At 47.2% G+C, this 21,654-nt stretch overlaps 1 protein-coding gene across 5 annotated transcripts; it reads left to right on the forward strand.

Moving 5' to 3' along the window:
• Window positions 1-2,480: 2,480 nt before the first annotated feature.
• LOC310806575 (far upstream element-binding protein 3-like) lies at window positions 2,481-20,630 on the forward strand. 5 transcript variants are annotated; one of them, XM_083672727.1, is made up of 18 exons: window positions 2,481-2,584; window positions 4,215-4,323; window positions 6,449-6,482; window positions 6,968-7,014; window positions 7,170-7,241; window positions 9,174-9,231; window positions 9,433-9,598; window positions 9,741-9,839; window positions 10,103-10,225; window positions 10,379-10,481; window positions 10,581-10,681; window positions 10,844-10,982; window positions 13,490-13,650; window positions 15,271-15,341; window positions 15,545-15,630; window positions 16,143-16,211; window positions 16,742-16,860; window positions 18,863-20,630. In XM_083672727.1, exons 1-18 carry the CDS (start codon window positions 2,483-2,485, stop codon window positions 18,869-18,871), a joined length of 1,668 nt encoding a protein of 555 aa, XP_083528853.1. In that variant the 5' UTR covers window positions 2,481-2,482; the 3' UTR covers window positions 18,872-20,630. The 5 variants fall into 5 exon arrangements, with proteins under 5 accessions (XP_083528853.1, XP_083528851.1, XP_083528854.1 ...); XM_083672725.1 differs by having other exon boundaries at window positions 16,747-16,860; XM_083672728.1 differs by having other exon boundaries at window positions 10,103-10,207.
• Window positions 20,631-21,654: the final 1,024 nt, after the last annotated feature.

Here is a 21,654-nt window from a genome sequence, read left to right on the forward strand (position 1 = left end):
ACCTCGATTGTGAGCGACGCAAGCCACCCCGCACACAGTCTGTTCAGCCTCCTGCCCCCCAGCCACATCCTCCAGGCTGTCAGGAAGCTGAACCCCCCCCCCCAAAAAAAAAACCCACTACGGACTCTGGACAATCTACTGATCTATTGCACTATTATTACTACCAGTATTTGGCTGCTATTTACTGTCTTTACTGACTGTTCTTTTTGCACTGTTTAAATTATTTTATTGTCTATCATCCTAGCATTAGTAAATGTCTTATCTGTTGTGCAATTGAATGTTTTACTTTTAGTATGTCTTGTCTTATCTGTTGTGCCTGTGCACTTTATCTGTCTCACTGTGGGAGAGTGAGAAACGTCCTCTCGATTCCTTTGTATGTCTTGAATTGACATTAAAGCCACTTTGACTTTGACTTTGACTTTGACTTAAAGTTCTTCTTCTCAGGTGGTATTGTCAGGTGGTATTGTCGTGTCAGGCAATTGTGTCAGGCATCATGTTGGACATGTACCATTATATACCACTCCTGCTGCTGAGGCCCTGACATGTGTACAACTCAGCCAGAGAACAGAGCACAGAGCCTCAACACAGCCTCAACACAGAGCCTCAACACAGAGCCTTAGCACAGAGCCTCAACACAGGGGGGGGGCTGGGGGAGAGTGGAGGGGGCTGGGGGCTGGGGGAGGGGGCTGGGGGCTGGGGGCTGGGTGCACAGGGAGGTCCCCATGGCCCAGGAGAGAGAAGAGATCTGGGGACAAACATGGGTAATTTTCACCACAGGGACCACAGAGTAATTGAGTCATTTAAAACACAGATACATAGATGAATAAAAGGCGGGGGGGAGGGGGAATACAGGAGGCTAGCCTTGAGGGGGGCGCAGAGCGGGGTGTGTGGGCAGCGGGGGGGGGGGGGGGGGTACAGGAGGCTGGACTTGAGGGGGCGGGGGGGCGGGGGGGTGGGGGTGGTTACAGGAGCCTTAAGACGTCATATTGGTGCCACTACCAGCCCCTGAGTGGTTTACATTTACATTTTACATTTTTATGGCATTTAGCAGACGCCTTTATCCAAAGCGACTTACAACAAATACATTTGTTTAAGTAAGTGAATCATCTATCCATCTGTCATCATTTTTTTTAACAGGAGAGAAACTTGTACAGGGGGATAGTGGGGATGAGCAGGTCTTTAGGAGGGACCGTTAAGATGTAGCCTGAAGAGATGTGTCTTCAATCTACGGTGGAAGATAGGTAGTGACTCTGCAGTCATGACAGCAGTGGGAAGCTTGTTCCACTAGCGGGGCGCCAGGATAGTGAAAAGCCGTGACCAAGTATCGAGGTGGAAGCCGTGACCAAGTAGCCAAGGTGGAAGAGCGGAGTGATCGGGCAGGGATGTGGGGGATGACCATTGCTTGCAAGGAGGGAGGGGCTGTTCCCTTTGCCGCCCTGTAGGCGAGCACTTTCTTTAAGAAGAAACAGAATACTCCTCCCTCTCCCTTAGGTAACCAGCTCCTCCCCCATACATACCACTACAGCAGGGGAGGCTGGTAAAGGTAGAAATCAGAGGACGGGCTAATTGTAATCCATTCCATGCATTACATTACAAAGCTTCCCCTGTACTACAGTAACACTGCCCCTCTATCTCCCCCATCTCTCCTATCTGTAGCATCTGACACCAAGGCCAGGTGTGTGACATGGCGGGGGGGGGGGTCCTCCAGTTGTGTCCTGGCCCGGGCCCTGAGGTCAGGAATTCGGAGGACCAGGGTCAGGGGGTTATCAGCTGGTTCTCCCCAGTAGGCCAGGGTATCAGGGTATCATTTACCTCGGTATGGGTGGTGGCAAGGATATGTCCTTTTTACAAGGGTAAAGTTAGAGTTAATTTCAGGTGTATTGTGTGTGTGTGTGTGCACGTAGTGTGTGTGTGTGTGTGTGTGTGTGTGTGTGTGTGTGTGTGTGTATGTGAGGGCGTGCGTAGTGAGCATGTGTGTGAGGGCGTGCGTAGTGTGTGTGAGGGTGTGCGTAGTGTGTGTGTGTGTGTGTGTGTGTGTGTGTGTGTGTGTGTGTGTAGTGAGTGGTGATGCACAATGAGACACAATAAGTTACTACACCTACATACCTGTGGTCAGATGAGTGTGAGGAAACAATCAGACTTCTGCCCTGCAGAGAACAGGTTGAAGGGCAGCCTAGGTGGATCTTATTTACTGGTATGTGTGTGTGTGTGTGTGTGTGTGTGTGTGTGTGTGTGTGTGTGTGTGTGTGTGTGTGTGTATGTGTTTGTAGAGGTAGTGTTTCTCAATCAATTATTAATTTACTTCATTTGATCTCTAAAAAAACTACACATATACACAACACAGACATATTAAATATAAAGCATATTTAATCATTGTTCAGACAACTACACAGCCTTTCATATTGAAGTCGGTGGCCGTACCACGTGACCGAACGCGGAAGCGGATTGAGACAACAGCTGAGCGGAGTCTGGGGTGATGATGATGATGATGATGATGGCGGAGTTGGTCCAGGGACAGGCCTCGCTAGCTCAGCCCGGGATGAAAGCTGACGGCTTTGCCGACGCTTTGCACCGGGCTCGACAGGTAACATGCGCGGAGAGACCCTCCGACGAAGGGACCGGTGTTGAACCGGGCCTTTTAAACGACGATAAACCACTTTTATTCGAACTCGCCCGTCTCTCCTGCTAAACACCGTGTAGCCAACAGCCACCTAGCCTAGCATGCTAACTGACAGCCGGAGTAGTTTCAAGTTCGCAGTGCCTCAACCCGTGTCTGTTTATTTATGTTGCTGGGCACGACATGAAATGACCTTATTTTATAACGTAGCTGCGATGTTGTCACGTCTTAATACTGTGATGTGACTGACTGTGGATCAGGCTAGCTAAGTTTGGCCACACGTGTCCATATGCAACCTGTTGTTGAGTTATTGAAGTTCTGGATTTGACCCGTGGCCTTGTTCTCCAGAACCCAGAGTAGTCGCCAACGGTTCCCGACCAAACCAAAAGTTTTGGGTCGTAAGCCCGTCCTGTGTTCAGAGTGGTGAATAAGAGCCCCCCCCCCACCCTCCTCCCCTCCCCCTACCCTCCTCCCCCCCACCCCCCACCCTCCATGTTGTCCCACATCAAGACTGTCAAAGTTTGTAAGTAGGCTACAGGTTATATAAGCTACATAAGCACCATGTGCGGCGTGGGGTGTGTCTGGCTGTGTGTTTACAGGGAAGGTAAGAGTAGATTTATTTTACCTTTCGGTTTTTGTTTGACCTAATACGATTATAGTGTATTTCGGACTAGGCTAAAAAAATATTGTTTACTGAAACTGAATATGCTCATTGTTTGTTGTGCTTCAGAGATTTTGGGTACATTTGCAGTTCTCTCTCTCACTCACTTTTGTTTCATACCAGGTAGCCAATGCCCAGGTTCAGATCCGGTGGTCTTTATATGAGGTCTACAGGCCTGACAGTTGTCTAACTCACTAGTGGCGCTGACCCACTGAGAGGAGGGACCGGCTAGGCTGAGCTCCAGAGAGGTTCTGGTCTGACGTGTCTTGGAGCTTTAGAGAGGAAATATTATTATAGGAAAGGCATGATTCTGTATTAGAAACCATTTGAGAACGCTCTGTGGTGTATCTCCCTGCTGTGTGCTCAGGTTCCCTTGTAGCTAAGCTCATCTGAGTTCTGACACGTCTCTATTCAGTCCTCAACACATTATGTCGCTGCTCTCTAGCTGGAGTGGCTGGCTGAGGGAGGAAGGGAAAAGGCAAGAAAAAAAAGACACTGACAATGTTGCTCTTTTATTTGCAGGCCTTTGTTGTGTGTTGGCTTGTCAAGGTTATCTGGTGGAGAGGGAAGCAGGTTCACTGTGAGGCTGTGCGGCTGTGAGGCGTTGTTCAGTAGATAATACAGCCGCTCTCATGGTTACAGAAGAGGTGCTGTTGACCTAGACTCCACATTAGATGCCTGTCCCGAGACACAGAGCTGGAGGGAACAGCTGGTGGCCATACAGAAGAGCTAGCTGTATGTTAGAACAGCTTACAGAAGAGCTAGCTGCATGTTAGAATCGCTAGGGCTAGCTGTTGCTGAAGTGAAATGTTGCTGTCTTTGTGATTATCCTGGATGTTTGTGGCAAGTGAATTAACTGAATCGTTGTCCAATTAATCAATGAATTATTGTCAATAATGTAATGTATGCCACCCCCCGTCGCCGTCCCCCCTCCAGATGGCAGCTAAGATGGGCAGTGAGCAGATGTCCCACCTGAACAGTTCCCCCCCCGGCGTGGACCCCTCCCTCTACGGCTACGCCGGCCAGAAGCGCTCCGACGATGGAGGTAGGATGGAGGGTGGAGGGCTGGGGGGGCAGGGAGGGATGGAGGTAGGATGGGGGCTCGGGGGTTGGGAGGGTGGATGCTGGGGAGGTGGGATGGGGGGGATGTGGGGGGCCAGGGAGGGATAGAGGTAGGATGGGTGGGGTGGTGAGGGGCTGGGGGGGCAGGGAGGGAGGGATGGATGGGTGGATGGGGCAGGGAGGGTAGGAGGGATGGAGGTAGAGGATGGGGTGCTTGGTGGTGTTGGGGGGGGGGGGGGGTTAGTCAGTAGGAATCGGCGGCAGGGAGGGATGGAGGTAGGAAGGGAGGGGAAGGTTGATGGTCATATGGGAATAGAAGTCGAACTCTATTTGAATATCTATGTTATCTGATCTATATGAATTGTAATTCTGTGGTAGGTTGTCCTTCTTTTCCTCTCCCTTGCTTCTGGAGATGAAGCTTGAGTAGCGATCAGTGGCCATATCCTTGGCTTGGCGTTATGCATGTAAACCTCACGAGCAGCATTCCTTAGCTTATACCTCGTAGTCCGGCTGGAGCGCTATAGGGCTGAGCTATTGTTACACAACGTATACCATACTCTCATACTCTGGTTCCTTAACTCATTCAGTGCCGAGGGTGAATAAAGTCGCCCAAATTGTCAACATTCTAGAGCGCCACGGGTGACTTTATTCACCAAAAATGCATAAATTATGATGCTTAATTTTGTAGCCAATCAAAGTATTGTTGCTAGGTAAATACCACATAAAACACTTGGCAAAACTCTAGGTGGTGAGTGTTCTGGAACTCTTTGGCAGTTAATGAGTTAAAGGAGCAGGGCGTAAGTCTCTTGGAAATATGCCACCGCAACGAAATTCAGTTAGAAGTTCCAAACAACAACATCCTTCCTGTTGATAATATATCCCCCCGAAATGGACTTCCAGTGACTCAACATTCTACGAGTCTGGTCAGACAAGTTGACTCAACATTCCAGGTGTCCGACCACAAATTTGACTTGTCCCGGACAAACAGCCAACCGCTAATGTATTGACGGATCCATCCAGCTCTGGAGGCTCTACTGTTAGCTCTGTTAACTCTGGAGGCTCTACTGTTAGCTTTGTTCACTCTGGAAGTTCTACTGTTAGCTATGGAGGCTCTACTGTTCGCTCTGTTAGCTATGGGGGCTCCACCCTGCTGCTCTGCTAAGTCCCTTGTCTTTATGTGTCTGTATGGCGTTGGTCGTGGGAAGAGCCACGCAGAGCGGAGAGATTAGACAGTGTTTAAGAGCCCTACTGGAGCTGACTGGAGCCCAGTCCCCCTGCTGCAGCCTCGTCTCTGGCCTGCTGGGAGGAGAATGAGACCTGGGAGATCCATGACAGCTGGTTAGCCTGAAAAGAGACCCTCCGTGAAGCAACGAAATCCTCCCCATGAGCCTCTCTGCTGAAGCTATAACAATTCCCATGATCCTCACTGCTGTAACAGTTCCCATGGGCCTCTGCTCAGGTCCCTGCTGTAAAAAGCTCCCATGAGCCTCTACTCAGGCCCCTGCTGTAACAGTTCCCATGAGCCTCTGCTCAGGCCTCTATTATAACAGTTTCCATGAGCCTCCTATATGTCCTATATTCTGCTTAGGAATAGAGGACATACTTGTTTATAAGATGGACTCTGGTTCTAGGCTAGTTCAGGTACTGGTGTGAGTTCACATGTATTCTGTTCATCGTACCCCAAACAATCCCCCCCCCAGCCTGACCACAACGCTGCCCACTTCATTGTGGCCGGGAAGGGGAAGGGGGGAGGTAGGCTGGTCTGGTCTGCCTTTAGCCCCGCCAGGGAGGGGGCTAGCTGTTAGCAGTTAGCTAACTGCCTGCCTGTCACCCCCCCTAGCCCAACCGGTAGGGTGGGGTGTGTTGGCGCTAGGCTAGGCTACCCTGCTGTGTCTGTTATAGAGAGTATTGACGGATCCATCTCTCTCTGTTCCAGCGCATTAAGCCTGTGATTGGCCTCTTTAGCGTAGCATGGCTCCCAGCCGGCCATTTTGTTTTTGGATTACATTTTTTTGTCATTAAAAGTTAGATTTACTTCTAATACGTTTTCTCTCTCTCTCTCTCTCTCTCTCGCTCTCGCTCTCTCTCTCCCACTCCTCCCCTCTCAGTAGGTAACCAGTTGGGAGCGATGGGACATCAGAGGTAAGACGTGTCATATTGACTGACTGGAGATGGATATTGATTCGGCAATCTCTAGGATTACTCTCCACACACACACATCTCATCTGAGCTCGCCCTCCAACCCAAATGACTGCGCCCCTGGGGTAGTAATGATTTACGCTCAGCATCGCTGTCTTGTTTGCAAATAGAGTGAAGTCTGACTGTTACATGTCCCCCCCCCCCCCCCCCCGGCCTGTAGGACCGCTCCACATATTAGACTGTTGTAGAAGCACAATGTATTGACTCATCTTCAGCCCTCTCTTTACATTAGACCAACGCATGCACGGATGCACACACACACCACACACATACATACACACACACACAAACAGCACAGATGCAGGCGCACACACATGCGCACTCAAACCCCTACACATGCGTACACACACACACAGAGAAAGCCAGGGAGTGATGACTACAGAACAACAGTGATTGATTGTGTGTGTGTGTGTGTGTGTGTTGTGCAGGGTTATGACAGAGGACTTTAAAGTGCCTGACAGAATGGTCGGATTCAGTAAGTCACGGTTTCAACATCACAACACAAAATGAACAAATGAACAAACATTACCTTCTTAACTCCATTTAAACTGGTGATATATAACCTAAGATGTTTTCCTTTCCTCTCCCCTCTCCTCCCCTCCCCTCACCTCTTCCTACTATCCATCCCAGTCATCGGTAGAGGAGGAGAACAGATCAGCAGGATCCAGCTAGAGTCGGGCTGTAAGATCCAAATAGCCTCTGGTGCGTACTAACATGTTCAGTGATGGGCCTCTCTTTGACAAGGCGCACACACACACACCACACATTCATACACACACACACACACACACACCACATTCATACACACACACACACCACACCACACATTCATACACACACACACACACACACACACACCACACCACACATTCATACACACGCACACCACACCATACCACACATTCATTCTCACGCACACCACACCATACCACACATTCATTCACACGCACACCACACCACACATTCATACACACACACATACAGTTGTGGTCAGAAGTTTACATACACTTGTAAAGAACATGTATGTCATGGCAGTCTTGAGTTTCCAATCATTTCTACAACTCTTATTTTTCTGTGATGGATTGATTGGATGCACATACTTCTTTGTCACAAAAAACATTCATGAAGTTTGGTTCTTTTATGAATTTATTATGGGTCTTCAGAAAATGTGACAAAATCTGCTGGGTCAAAAATATACATACAGCAATGCTAATATTTGGTTAAATGTCCCTTGGCCGTTTTCACCTCAATTAGACGCTTTTGGTAGCCATCCACAAGCTTCTGGCAAGCTTCTGGTTGAATCTTTGACCACTCCTCTTGACAGAATTGGTGCAGTTCAACTAAATTCGTTGGCTTTCTGGCACGGACTTGTTTCTCCAGCACACTCCACATGTTCTCGATGGGGTTTAAGTCAGGACTTTGTGAAGGCCATTCTAAGACCTTAATTCTAGCCTGATTTAGCCATTCCTTTACCACGTTTGATGTGTGTTTGGGGTCATTGTCCTGTTGGAACACCCAACTACGTCCAAGACCCAACCTTCTGGCTGATAATTGTAGGTTTTCCTGAAGAATTTGGAGGTAATCCTCCTTCTTCATTATTCCATTTACTTTCTGTAAAGCACCAGTTCCACTGGCAGCAAAACAGGCCCGGAGCATAATACTACCACCACCTGCTTGACGGTAGGTATGGTGTTCTTGGGGTGAAAGGCCTCACCTTCTCTCCTCCAAACATATTTCTGGTCATTGTGGCCAAATAGCTCAATTTTTGTTTCATCTGACCACAGAACTTTCCTCCATAAGGCCTTTTCTTTGTCCATGTGATCAGCAGCAAACTTCAGTCGAGCCTTAAGGTGCCGCTTCTGGAGCAACGGCTTCCTTCTTGCACAGCAGCCTCTCAGCCCGCAGCTTCTAATTCATGGCAGACCTGCTTTTTGGTGGTTCTTGGTTGACTCTTGACCATCCTGACCAATTTTCTCTCAGCAGCAGGTGATAGCTTGCGTTTTCTTCCTGATCGTGGCAGTGACACAACTGTGCCATGCATTTTATACTTACAAACAATTGTTTGCACAGTTGATCTTGGGACCTGTAGCTGCTTTGAAATGGCTCCAAGTGACTTTCCTGACTTGTTCAAGTCAATGATGCGCTTTTTCAGATCCGTGCTGAGCTCCTTAGACTTTCCCATTGTAGCGTTTTTGGCTGAGTGTAATGAGTGTATCAAACAAGCCCTATTTAAATGGGCTGAAATAAGTCACCAGCTCTAGTCAATCATAATCACTCATAAGAAGTTAAGAGGCCATGCCACAAAGCAAATTTGATTGACACAACTTTCTACATCACCAAAATTGATAATTCAAGGTGCTGTATGTATATTTTTGACCCAGCAGATTTTTTTTACATTTTCAGAAGACCCATAATAAATTCATAAAAGAACCAAACTTCATGGATGTTTTTTGTGACAAAGAAGTATGTGCTCCAATCAATCCATCACAGAAAAATAAGAGTTGTAGAAATGATTGGAAACTCAAGACTGCCATGACATACATGTTCTTTACAAGTGTATGTAAACTTCTGACCACAACTGTATATTCATACATACACACGAACAAGCTCTAACTGATGGTGTGTGTGTTGCAGACAGTGCAGGTATGATGGACCGCCCGTGCTCCCTTACTGGAACCCCAGAGAGCATCGAGTGAGTTCTCTAAACCCTCTCCTGTCACTGTGTTCCTGAGCAAGTGTTTGATTGAGGGCCTTCCTCCCGTGTGTTAGCCTGTTAGCATCCTACTGTCTGGTGGGTGGAGGTGTGGGTGGAGGTCTGGTAGGTGGAGGTGTTGGTGAAGGTCTGGTGGTGGAGGTGTGGTTGTTCAGGGGGCTGACGTGTCTCTGTCCCCAGGCAGGCGAAGCGTATGCTGGGTCAGATCGTGGAGCGGTGTCGGAGCGGCCCAGGGTTCCACAGTGACCTGGTGGAGGGCAGCAGCTCCGTCCAGGAGATGTTGATCCCTGCCAGCAAGGTGGGCCTTGTGATTGGACGAGGAGGAGACACCATCAAACAACTGCAGGTCAGAGGTCAACACACGCACACTAACCTGCTGGAGGTCAGAGGTCAACATACACTAAGCAGCTAGTTTAGACACACACTGAAGTTATTACTACAGTCACCATTTACGTTGCGTCATGGTTTGTAACTGTGTGTGTGTTCAGGAGAGGACAGGAGTGAAGATGATGATGATCCAGGATGGTCCCATGCCAACCGGAGCAGACAAACCCCTCAGGATCACCGGGGACCCCTACAAGGTCCAGGTGAGTGACAGCTGCAGGCTCCTCACACCGACAGGCTCTGCCCAGTGGAAGCCTCCTCCCACCAGCAGCGCCTCAGGGTTACCATGGATACCATGACCTCAGTCCTTCTGACTGGTGATGATCACTTTAGTCATTGTTGCAACATGTTCAACAGTTGAGGAGTTCCTGTTTGATGAGTCTCCTCTTCACCCCTCTCCTTTCCTCTCCCCTCTCCTCTCCTTTCCTCTCCCCTCCCCTCTCCTCTCCTCTCCTCTCCTCCTCAGCAAGCTCGTGAGTTGGTGATAGAGATAATCCGAGACAAGGACCAGGGAGATTTCAGGACCGGCAGGAATGACTTTGCCTCCAGACTGGGAGGAAGCACCATGGATGTAAGATCACAGAAAACGGTAGTTTACTGTAGAAGCACCATGGATGTAAGGTGTGTTGTCTGATTGAAGAGGTTGTTTCTATGGTTACAGGTGGCGGTGTCTGATTGAAGTGGTTGTTGCTATGGTTTCAGACGTGCTGTCTGGTTGACGTGGTTGTTGCCATGGTTACAGGTGGCGGTGCCCAGGTTTGCAGTGGGCATCGTGATCGGCAGGAGTGGAGACATGATCAAGAAGATCCAGGGAGACGCCGGTGTCCGCATCCAGTTCAAACCAGGTGTGTGTGTGTCATACATTTGTGCAAAGGGGACTCTTTTTGTCTTGAGGTGTGTCACTGTTAGCGTTCTGTTGGTTTTAACAAGTCCCACCCCCCCAGATGATGGCATCAGCCCAGAGCGCATCGCCCAGGTGATGGGCCAGCCTGACAGGTGTCAGCACGCTGTTCACCTCATCAACGAACTCATCCAGACTGCACAGGTACACACACACACTCACTAACACAGGTACACACTCACACACATACTAAGACAGGTACACACACACAGTAGGTGCACACACACACACACTAACACAGGTACACTCACACACCTCAGAGGTAAATTCATAATGTTCTCTGTGTGTGTGTGTGTGCGTGTGTAGGAGCGTGACGGCTTCGGGGGCTCCGCAGGTCCGAGGGGGCGGGGTCGAGGTCGCGAGTGGAACATGGGCTCCCCTGGGGGGGTACAGGAAGTGACATACACCATCCCTGCTGACAAGTGTGGCCTGGTCATCGGCAAAGGTATGACCACTTCCTGTAAGCAGCTAGCTCTGGTCTGCACACGTTCAGGGGCGTACACACACACACACACTCCCTATATTCTCCCACCTTCTATTCTATTCTCTCCCTCCCTCCCACCTTGCCATTCTCTTCTCCTCTCTCTTTCTTTCTTTCCTCTCTCTCCCTCCCTCCCTCATGCATATAATGCTTTTAGAGCCCCCCTTCTCCCCCTCTCTCTCTCCCTCTCCCCCTCTCTCTCTCTCCCTCCCTCTCTCTCTCTCTTTCTCTAGGTAAACTGCTTAATGAGGGGGATAATGTGTGTGCAGTAATGTGACATTAATTGTTTGAGGTTGATAATGGCGTCGCTGGCAGCCAGCCTCCCCTCCCTACTTCCCTCCCTGCCTCTCAGAACAGCACCCCCCACCCCCCCCAGCAGTGATAGACTGTGACAGAGTGGAATCAGCTCATTATCCCTTCAGTCTCTCCATCTCCTGCCATTTAAAAGTCATTGACCATTATGTGGCTGACTAACACGGGGTGGGGGGGGTGGGGGGTTGTTTGTGTTTACGCTGGGAGGGGCCGGGGTGGGGGGGGGGGGGCACCTATAATAAAAGTCGGGCCAATAGAAATGTCAAGTGTCTGGTGTTGAGAGGTGAATGGAGCAAGTCAACCTGGTGGCGCGGGGGGAGGGGGGGTGGATGGATTAGCATGAGAAACAGGCCAATATGGCTGTGGTGGAGGGGATGTCAGCAGGCTGGTATGCAGGGAAGGGAGGGAGAGGAGGAGGAGGGGGGGGGGGGTGTCACAGAGGCTTTTGGACCAGTGTGATTAATGTCTATACAATGCCACCAACAGACTCCACCAGCCTAGGCCATACCCCCCCCCCCCTTCTGCTGGGTTAGTGTGTGTGTGTGTGTGTGTGTGTGTGTGTGTGTGTGTGATAGTGATAGTGTATCCTCTGGTGTGATTGACTCTGATGTACAGATCGATCAGACGCGTGTGTGGAGGTTAGTCCCTTCATCAGTGTTTTAATACCATTCCTCATCCCATTCCATGCATTACAATGAGCCTGTCCTCCGATTTCTGCCTCCCCTGGTGTTCTACCTCCCCCAGCCTCCCCTGGTGTTCTCCCTCCACCAGCCTCCCCTGGTCGAGATCCTGTGGCAGGAAACAGATGCAGCAGAATCCTGGTCCACCACCGCCTCTTTAGAACAGACATGAATCCAACCGCCTGATTGGCTGTCTAATCCTGCTGAGAATATACATCACCTTCAATGTTTCTACAACATCGACTCCTTTCAAAGACTCCTCTGCACACACACAACTCTTAATCCTGTCAGCCAGCCAGCCAGTCAGCCAACCAGCCAGCCAGCCAGCCAACCAGCCAGCCAGTCAGCTTCATTGCGAGTCTCCTCCAACCATAGACCACTCTACCCCTTCAATAGAGACAGTCTATCAACTCCTTCCCTTTCTCTCTCTCTCTCACCCACCCTCCCTTCCTCTCTCTCTCTCTCTCTCCCCGCCCTCTTTCTCTCTCTTCCTCCTCGGGCCTCCCTCCCTCTCTCTTCCTCCCTCCCCCCCTCCCTCTGTCCCTCTATCTGGACACCTCATAATAGCTTCATTAATGCAGAGGGTTCATTTGGTTGACAATAGGTTAATGGCCCCCGGGTAGTCCATTGACCCCACCACCATCGAGGGAGGGGTCGTCTATTGGCCCTGGCCAGAAGCCACAGAGGGAGGGTTTGGGTCCTTGGAGGGAGAGAGGGGGAGCGATGGAGGGAGGTGGGGGGGTGGCGGCGTCAGAACAGATCAAGAGGGATGGACAGCAGATCACCCAGAAGTGAACAAACATGTCACTGATCGCTGGTTCTCGCTGGGGGGAGGGAGAGGAGGAGAGGAGAGGGGAGGGGAGGGGAGAGGAGAGGAGAGAAGGGGAGAGGAGAGGAGAGGAGAGGAGAGAAGGGGAGGAGAGAGGGTGTTGTTCCCAGCAGGAGAAGTGTCTGGTGAACGGCTGTCTGAGTCGAAAGCAGCAGAAGGCAGAGAGCAGAGGTGGACACGCTCTAATCTGTCTGTTTCACTGTGCTGTGTTTGACATCTCTCTCTCTCTCTCACACACACATACACACACATACACACACACACACACACACACACACACAGAGGAGGGGATGGACATGCTGGTGGGAAGGCCAGAGCTTTGTTTCTGATCTTCACGGGAGAGAGGAGTGGAGAGGAGGATGAGAAATGCAGAGGGGAGAGGAGGCGTGTTCCTTTATAGACGAGGAGGACTTTGGTCCCTACCAGGGGAGGCTGGTGGAGGTAGAACGTAGAACACCAGGGGAGGCTGGTGGAGGTAGAAATCGGAGGACAGCCTCATAATAAAGCATGGAATGAGGAACGGTACCAAACAGGTGCCTTTCATACCAATCCTCATTCCATGAGCCTGTCCTCCGATTTCTACCTCCAGCAGCCTCCCCTGATACCTACGCCCCATCTATGACCCTCTGTGTGTGTGTCCCCCCCTCCAGGAGGAGACACCATCAAGAGCATCAACCAACAGTCGGGGGCCCACGTGGAGCTGCAGAGGAACCCCCCCCCCAACACAGACCCCAACCTCCGCGTCTTCTCCATCAGAGGGACCCCCCAGCAGATGGAGCTGGCCCGCCAACTTATCGACGACAAGATCGGAGTAAGACCTCCTACTGTAGTAATACTCTAGTACTGTAGTATTCTAGTACTGTGGTACTCTAATACTGTAGTACTATAATACTGTCATACTCTTATACGCTAATACTATAGTGCTGTAGTACTCTAATACTCTAATACTGTAGTACTCTAATACTGTAATAATACTGTAGTACTCCAATACTGTAGTACTCTAATACTGTAGTAATACTGTTGTATTCTAATACTGTAATACTGTAGTACTCTAATACTGTAATAATACTGTAGTACTCCAATACTGTAGTACTCTAATACTGTAGTAATACTGTTGTATTCTAATACTGTAATACTGTAGTACTCTAATACTGTAGTACTCTTGTATGCTAATACTGTAGTATTCTAATACTCTAATACTGTAGTATGGTAGTACTCTAGTACTGTTGTACTCTTATACGCTAATACTGTAGTACTCTAATACTGTAGTGATACTGTAATACTGTAGTACTCTAATACTGTAATACTCTAATACTGTAGTAGTGTTGTCCTGTATTATTTTAATACTGTAGTACTGTAATACTATAGTACTCTAATACTGTAGTATTGTCGTACTCTAATACTGTAGTACTGTAATACTGTAGTACTCTAATACTGTAGAACTTTAATACTGTAGTTCTCTAATACTGTAATAATACTCTAATACTGTAGTACTGTAGTACTCTAATACTGTAATACTTTAATATTGTAATACCTTAGTACGCTGATACTGTAGTACTTTAATACTGTAATAATACTGTAGTACTCCAATACTGTAGTACTCTAATACTGTAGTAATACTGTTGTATTCTAATACTGTAATACTGTAGTACTCTAATACTGTAATAATACTGTAGTACTCCAATACTGTAGTACTCTAATACTGTAGTAATACTGTTGTATTCTAATACTGTAATACTGTAGTACTCTAATACTGTAGTACTCTTGTATGCTAATACTGTAGTATTCTAATACTCTAATACTGTAGTATGGTAGTACTCTAGTACTGTTGTACTCTTATACGCTAATACTGTAGTACTCTAATACTGTAGTGATACTGTAATACTGTAGTACTCTAATACTGTAATACTCTAATACTGTAGTAGTGTTGTCCTGTATTATTTTAATACTGTAGTACTGTAATACTATAGTACTCTAATACTGTAGTATTGTCGTACTCTAATACTGTAGTACTGTAATACTGTAGTACTCTAATACTGTAGAACTTTAATACTGTAGTTCTCTAATACTGTAATAATACTCTAATACTGTAGTACTGTAGTACTCTAATACTGTAATACTTTAATATTGTAATACCTTAGTACGCTGATACTGTAGTACTTTAATACTGTAGTACTCTAATACTGTAGTAATACTCTAATACTGTAGTACTGTAGTACTTTAATACTGTAATACGGTAGTACTCTAATACTGTAGTACTCTAATAATGTAGTACTCTAATACTTTAATACTGTTCCTTACAGTGAAACGGTTACCTCATAGGTTACTTCCTGTTTATTCCTGCTTTATTATATTTAAGAATCAGCTTTAATCAACCATGGATGAAGGAGTGTTTCACCTCCACTCTAACCCTGATGTGTGTGTTTTTCAGGGCTCAGGGATAGTCAGCAATGGTAGTTTTGGCTACAGCCCGTTTCCCCAGGGTGCAACCTCTCACCAGAAGTAAGTCTGACCTCTCAACACTCTGCTGTCTGTTACTTCCTGTTTCCTTCAACGGGTTAGCCCCAGTGGCTGTTCGGGTCGCTACTCTGATCTGAGCCTCTGGGCCTCTAACAGCTGTGTCACTCTGTCCTCTGATCTCAGCCTCTAACTGTCCTCTGATCTCAGTGGAAGTGTGTGTAACTCTGTGTCTGTGTGTTGTCCAGCTGTGGGAGTGGAGCCCAGGCCTTCATGACAGGAGGCTGGGGGACGACCTACCAGACATGGAACCCCCAGGGACAACAGGACCCCAGTAAGTACCCTCCTGCACACACACACAGATCCTCAGACACACACGTGCACACACACACACACACACACAACCTCTGACTGTACCGCGCACACACACACACACTGTCCCACAGACAGCTAGTTTGACCCTCTACCCTCCAACTCTCAGCCAGCAGCTACGTCGACACTGTGTCCCTTGTTAACCATGGCAACCCAGGGACAGCTGGACCCCAGAGAGAACACTCAGACGCTCTGACCCTAGGTCTACACACAGTCATCAGCCCTGTGATTGGTTTAGACAGGACAACTGGACCCTCAGATCTGACTGTCCTCCAGCAGACTGTCACCAGCACACACTGCTACTTTTACCCCTGTTTACCGTGGTACTACATTGTAATCAGAAAAGACTCGGCAACCAATTCTCAAAATTGACATTTCTGAAGCTGAGGTGTATATTGTTAAAAAAATCCCCATTTGATGTTGTGATCTGATCTGAAGCGGAGTGTGTGAACGCTGTGTTCTGTGTGGGTGCAGGTCACAGCGGATCGCAGGCTGGGCAGATGGAGTACTCTAAAGCATGGGAGCAGTACTATAAGAAGCTAGGTCAGTACTCTCCTCCTCCTCCCCAGACCTCTGTCCAGCTCACGCCACACCACACTACAACATAACACACACCACTGACCACAACACACACCACGCCACTGACCAGACCTCGGTCCAGCTCACACCAGACTAGAACACTGACCCAAGCTAAAGTTTTCACCTGAGAGGGACCTGCAGCCAAAGAGATGATCTGTAGATATGGAACACAGCCATTGGTTAATGTGTGCAGAGGGTCTGGAATGAGGCCATTATGTTCAGCCATTGTCTGAGTCTGTCTCCTGACGTTGTCTCCCCCCCCCCAGAGCAGACGTCCCAGCAGAATCCTCTCTAACATTATCTCTCTGTCCCCCCCAGGGCAGATGTCCCAGCAGAGTCCTGTCTAACATTGTCTCTCTGTGTGTGTCCCCCCCAGGCCAGACATCCCAGCAGAGTCCTCTCTAACGTTGTCTCCCTGTCCCCCCCCTCACTAGGGCAGACGTCCCAGCAGAGTCCTCTCTAATGTTGTCTCCCTTTCTCCCCCTCCCCCCCAGGGCAGACGTCCCAGCAGAGTCCTCTCCCAGAGTACAGTGCGGCTGTAGCAGAGTATTACAGACAGCAGGGGGCATATCTCTGGCCTGCAGCGCAGACCGCCCAGGGCCCCGGAATGCAGGTAACCTAGACAACCATTTCCATTTATCCAAATACACGCGCTTAATACCATTCCTCATTCCATTCATTACAATGAGCCTGTCCTCCGATTCCTACCTCCTCCAGCCTCCCCTGGACTAGATAAGTTACATTTACTTTACATTTATGGCATTTAGCAGACGCAACAGCTACTTTTAAACAAGATTAAATTTACTTACTTAAACTGGAGAACAGGTTTCACCACTCAATCCCAAATGTATTAGTCCTGGTCCAAGGTGAGCAGGAGTTAAAATATCTTGCAGAGTAGTGCACCACTCAATCCCAAATGTATTAGTGCATAAACTGTACAGTGCCTATAGAAAGTCATCATATCCTGTGAAATCTTTACCTTTTGTCACATTACACCCTGGAAATTAAAATATATCAAATCTAACTTTTTTGAGCTATATGTACACATTATAACCCTCATCATCAAAGTGAAAATAAAAAAATAAAAAATTCTGGACAATTATTACAAATTAATTAGTGAAATACCTGGTTTGGTTAAGTGATCAGCCCCTTAGAGTATACCATTATAAACTTGCTCAGGTGCAACCAATCAACTTCCAGATCAAACACCAGGCTAATTGCCCCCCACCTGACATCAATTGTAGTGGTTTTGATTACTTCAGAATAAAACCAGCTGTTTCTTGAGGATTCCACTACTAGAAGTGCATGGTCCTGCAAAGAATTCACCATGGTTGGAAAAGTACTTTCAAAAGGCCTCCAGGATAAAGTCGTAGGAAGGCACAAGTTAGGTGAAGGCTACAAAAAGATTTCGAAGGCTTTAGCTATCCCTCTGAGTACCGTTCAGAGCATCATTAAGAAGTGGAAGGCGTATGGCACCACCAACACCTTGCCTAGATCAAGCCGTCCGTCCAAACTGGATGACCGAGCCAGGAGGACATTGATCAGAGAAGCTACCAAGAGGCCAAAGGCAACTTTGAAGGACTTATGGCTGGGACTGGTCTGTCTGTGCATGTGACAACAATCTCACAAGCTTTACACAAAGCTGGCCTGTATGGCAGGGTAGCAAGAAAGAAGCCTTTTCTGAAAAAGTGCCACACTCAGTCTCATTTGTGCTATGCAAAAACACACCTGGAAGATTCTGTTGCCATGTGGAAAAAGGTTTTATGGTCAGACGAGACTAAGATTGAACGTTTTGGACTGAACTCCAAGCGCCATGTTTGGCGAAAACCAAACATAGCACACCACCCAAAACACACCATACCTACTGTGAAGCATGGTGGTGGCAACATTATGTTGTGGGGATGTTTCTCTTCAGCGGGGACTGGGCAATTGGTCAGGGTTGAAGGGAAAATGGATGCTACCAAGTACACCCAAATTCTTGAGGACAACCTGCGTCCCTCTGTTAGACAGCTGAAGATGGGCAGGTCATTCACCTTCCAACACGACAATGATCCTAAACATACCGCCAGAAGAACAACGCAGTGGCTTAAGGATAGAAAGGTTGAATGTCCTTGAGTGGCCAAGTCAGAGCCCTGACTTAAATCCGATAGAAAAGCTGTGGATGGACTTGAAGAGAGCAGTCCATCGCCGCTCACCACGGAATTTGACTGAACTCGAACAATTCTGCAAGGAAGAATGGGCAAATATTCTCCAATCTAGGTGTGCAAAGCTAGTAGAGACATATCCAAACAGATTGATGGCTGTAATTGCAGCAAAAGGTGGCTCTACAAAGTATTAAATCAGGGGACTGATGACTTTTCCAACCCTGTTATTCTTGTTTTTAATTTTTTATAAATTTTCAGAACTGTGTTTTTTTAATGGGTTTTGATTTCAGGCTGTACGACAAATATAGTAACTATTTCAAAGGGGTATGATGACTTTCTATAGGCACTGTATGTATGTGACCGTCTGTGGACTGTGTTGTTCATGTAACGCCTCTCTTCTCCTCCTCTCCTCCTGTCTTCCTCCTCTCCTCCTGCCTTCTCTTCCTCCTCTCTCCCCCTGTCCCCTCCCAGGAGCAGTAGATGTGATGAGGAGGAGAAGCGTGAGTCATTGAGGAGGACATGAGAACTATTAACAGTACTATTGAGACGTTTGTATGGTGTATTTTCAACACTTTGCCGCTTACTTTTCATTTTTGTAACGCTGTAGAATAACCTCAAAAACAATTAACACAAAAATCAAGAACGTTTTTCTTTTTTATCTAAAATAAAAAACAGATATTTTACCGGGCAATTTTTGGGATACCCTCTGGTCTTGAGAAATATAACTGTTTGTTTATTTTTTATCAAACTTGAACTTATGATGTATCAGCGTGGCTTTGAACAAATGCAGTATAATCTATTTTGTCTAGTTTTTGCAATAAAACGGTCTAGGCTTAGCAGTCTTGAGTATTGAGTTTAATTATGTTTTTGTGACGGATAATGTTTTAAGCACGTGTCAGTGCTTGTGTTAATTTCAGTTTTTTACGTAGACCATTTTTAATGTCGTGAGATTGAAATGTAATGTATTATTGTCGGAAAAAAGGTTTTTGTTTTGTACTAAATTCCTCGTATGGTGTGTGTAATTTCTTATTTAATCCTAATCTTGGTTATTCCTTTGTATGATTGTTTTGTGTTCAGGGAGGTGCAATATCTCATTTCGGTTTTGAGACGAACACGGAGTTCTTATTCCTGCATTAGACGGCTTTAGTTTTTAAGGTTAAAGTGTATGAAATGCTTATCAAAATGATCTGTTGGAGAGGGAGAGAGGATGTTATTCTGAGTTTGATTTGATCTTGTTGTGTTTGTAGGTCTATCCTCATGTGTGTTCATGGGTATTTAAGTGTATTTGTTGAATAAGACTTGTTTGTGTGATAGTCACAGATGCGGTTCATGTTCATGTGTTGTTTGTGAAATCCGATGTTGCATCTCACTGTGACCTCAGTCCACCAGTCCCTCTGTCTCAAGACTGCTAGGCCTCTGTCATCCTACCTGTTCCAACGCTAGTCCCTTTCTATTGCAGATGTAGAAGTGTGATTGTTCTGTACCCTGTAGCGTCACAGCGCCCCCCCCCCCCAACCACACACACACCCTCTGTCACCCTGCTCAGCGTGACGATGGTTTGTGTGAGCAAGAATGTGTGCTTGATTTGGTCACATGATGATTCTAACTGTCAACTTTGTTTTCTAAAGCTCAAACTGTGGAAGCTCACATTTTATACAACGTTTTCTCTCATATGCACAGATAACCATGTATTTAAAAAAAAGAAAAAAAAGAAAAAAAAAGTCAAGTAATTTTTCTTTTAGTTTCATTCTGGGGCAGACGACGATGGTGGTGGTGATGATGATGATGATGATGATGATGATGATAACCATTGGGCTATTGTGAAGCACATTCCTTTCTGAAATGTTTGCTGCCTTTTCCACTGGTGGCGTCGCTGAGCCGCTCCCCGCAGAGAGAGAGGGTCACACGCTGGATCTGACCAGGTCATCTGGCTCTACCATAGTGTGATATAGTATCTAGAATTCTATCTTCAGTGTAAAGTTTTATATGCCGTATTATGACATGAATAGAGGCGATATATATTCTCACTAGTTAATTTCTATGCTTTCTTGACTGTTTGACTCAAAATAATTTTGCCACAATGGCTTCCTTGTGGTGAAATATAGATCCTTTATTTTTGTACTGTTAAAAAGTGACCTGCACCAGTCTGAAGAATAATGATTTATCAATATCTCCCTACAGTTCTCTCTGTTGCTGTGTACTCTGCTTCAATTCAATAAACTCCAAGATTGAGTATGAATTCACCTCTTCTTTCTGATTCATGTTTTCATATTTCTGTCATCGGTTCTGCTGTCACACAGACAAGGGTCACATGACAAACAGTGATTATTGTCTGACCCCCTTACACACACCTTCATTACAGTGTTACCTGGGTAACCGTGTGTGTGTACACGTTCCCGTGTGTGTGTGCGCGCGCGCCTGCCTCGTGAATGTTCTGATGACAGAGGCAGAGAGAGAGTGATGACATCAGGCCCTCTGAATCCTTCCAGTAATAATTACACATCAGCTGACCCCGGCGTGGCTTAACGACCAGGGAGGGACGTGGCTAAATGGCTGCTTTAGAACCCTCAGACAGGAAGCTGAGAGGAGCCAGGAGGGGGGGGCGGGGGACCGGGGGCTCTAATTGGTCGTCCAGCCTCGTGCCAGAAGAGCATTTGGCATCAATAACAGATGACCTCAGAGGTGTCCCCTAATTGAGTGTTGAGTGTATCAGCCAGTACCTCTGTGTGTGTGTGTGTGAGTGCCTCTGTGTGTGTGTGTGTGTGTGAGAGAGAGAGAGAGAGAGAGAGTGAGAGTGTGTGTGTGTGTGGTGATGGGGGGGGGCACTTCCTTCTAAGTGCAGCGGTAAGTAAAGATGAGGCTGACCAGAGCTTTACATCATACATATATATATATATATATATATATATATATATATATATATATATATATATATATATATATATAATATATATATATCTACTGGACTGATGAATCTGTCTCTGTCTGTCTCTCTCTTTGTCTCTCTCTCTCTCTCTCTCTGTCTCTTTCTTTCTTTCTTTCTCTTTTTTTCTCTCACTCCCTGTCTCTCTACCTCCCTCACTCCCTCTCTACCTCCCCCCCCCCCCTCTCTCTCTCTCTCTCTCTCTCTGTTGAAGCGACAGGTGATCTGTCCATCATCATTCAGAGGCACTTTAGAATTGGGTGAACAATGAGAGGCGGTAGCGTGAGTGTGGAGACAGCCAGAGATTATGAATGCATCGCTCAGCCTTTATTGATATGCT

Source organism: Argentina silus (assembly GCF_951799395.1).
Source record: "Argentina silus genome assembly, chromosome: 7".
NCBI classification, from domain to species: Eukaryota; Metazoa; Chordata; class Actinopteri; order Argentiniformes; family Argentinidae; genus Argentina; species Argentina silus.

What these genes read in the sequence shown, in the direction of transcription:
- LOC310806575 (XM_083672725.1), top strand. Translation starts at nt 2,483, where the DNA reads ATGATGATGATGATGGCGGAGTTGGTCCAGGGACAGGCCTCGCTAGCT. An exon ending in GGGACCCCTACAAGGTCCAG is followed by an intron (nt 9,840 to 10,102) that starts GTGAGTGACAGC and finishes TCTCCTCCTCAG; the next exon opens with CAAGCTCGTGAGTTGGTGAT. An exon ending in ATGTAAGATCACAGAAAACG is followed by an intron (nt 10,226 to 10,378) that starts GTAGTTTACTGT and finishes CCATGGTTACAG; the next exon opens with GTGGCGGTGCCCAGGTTTGC.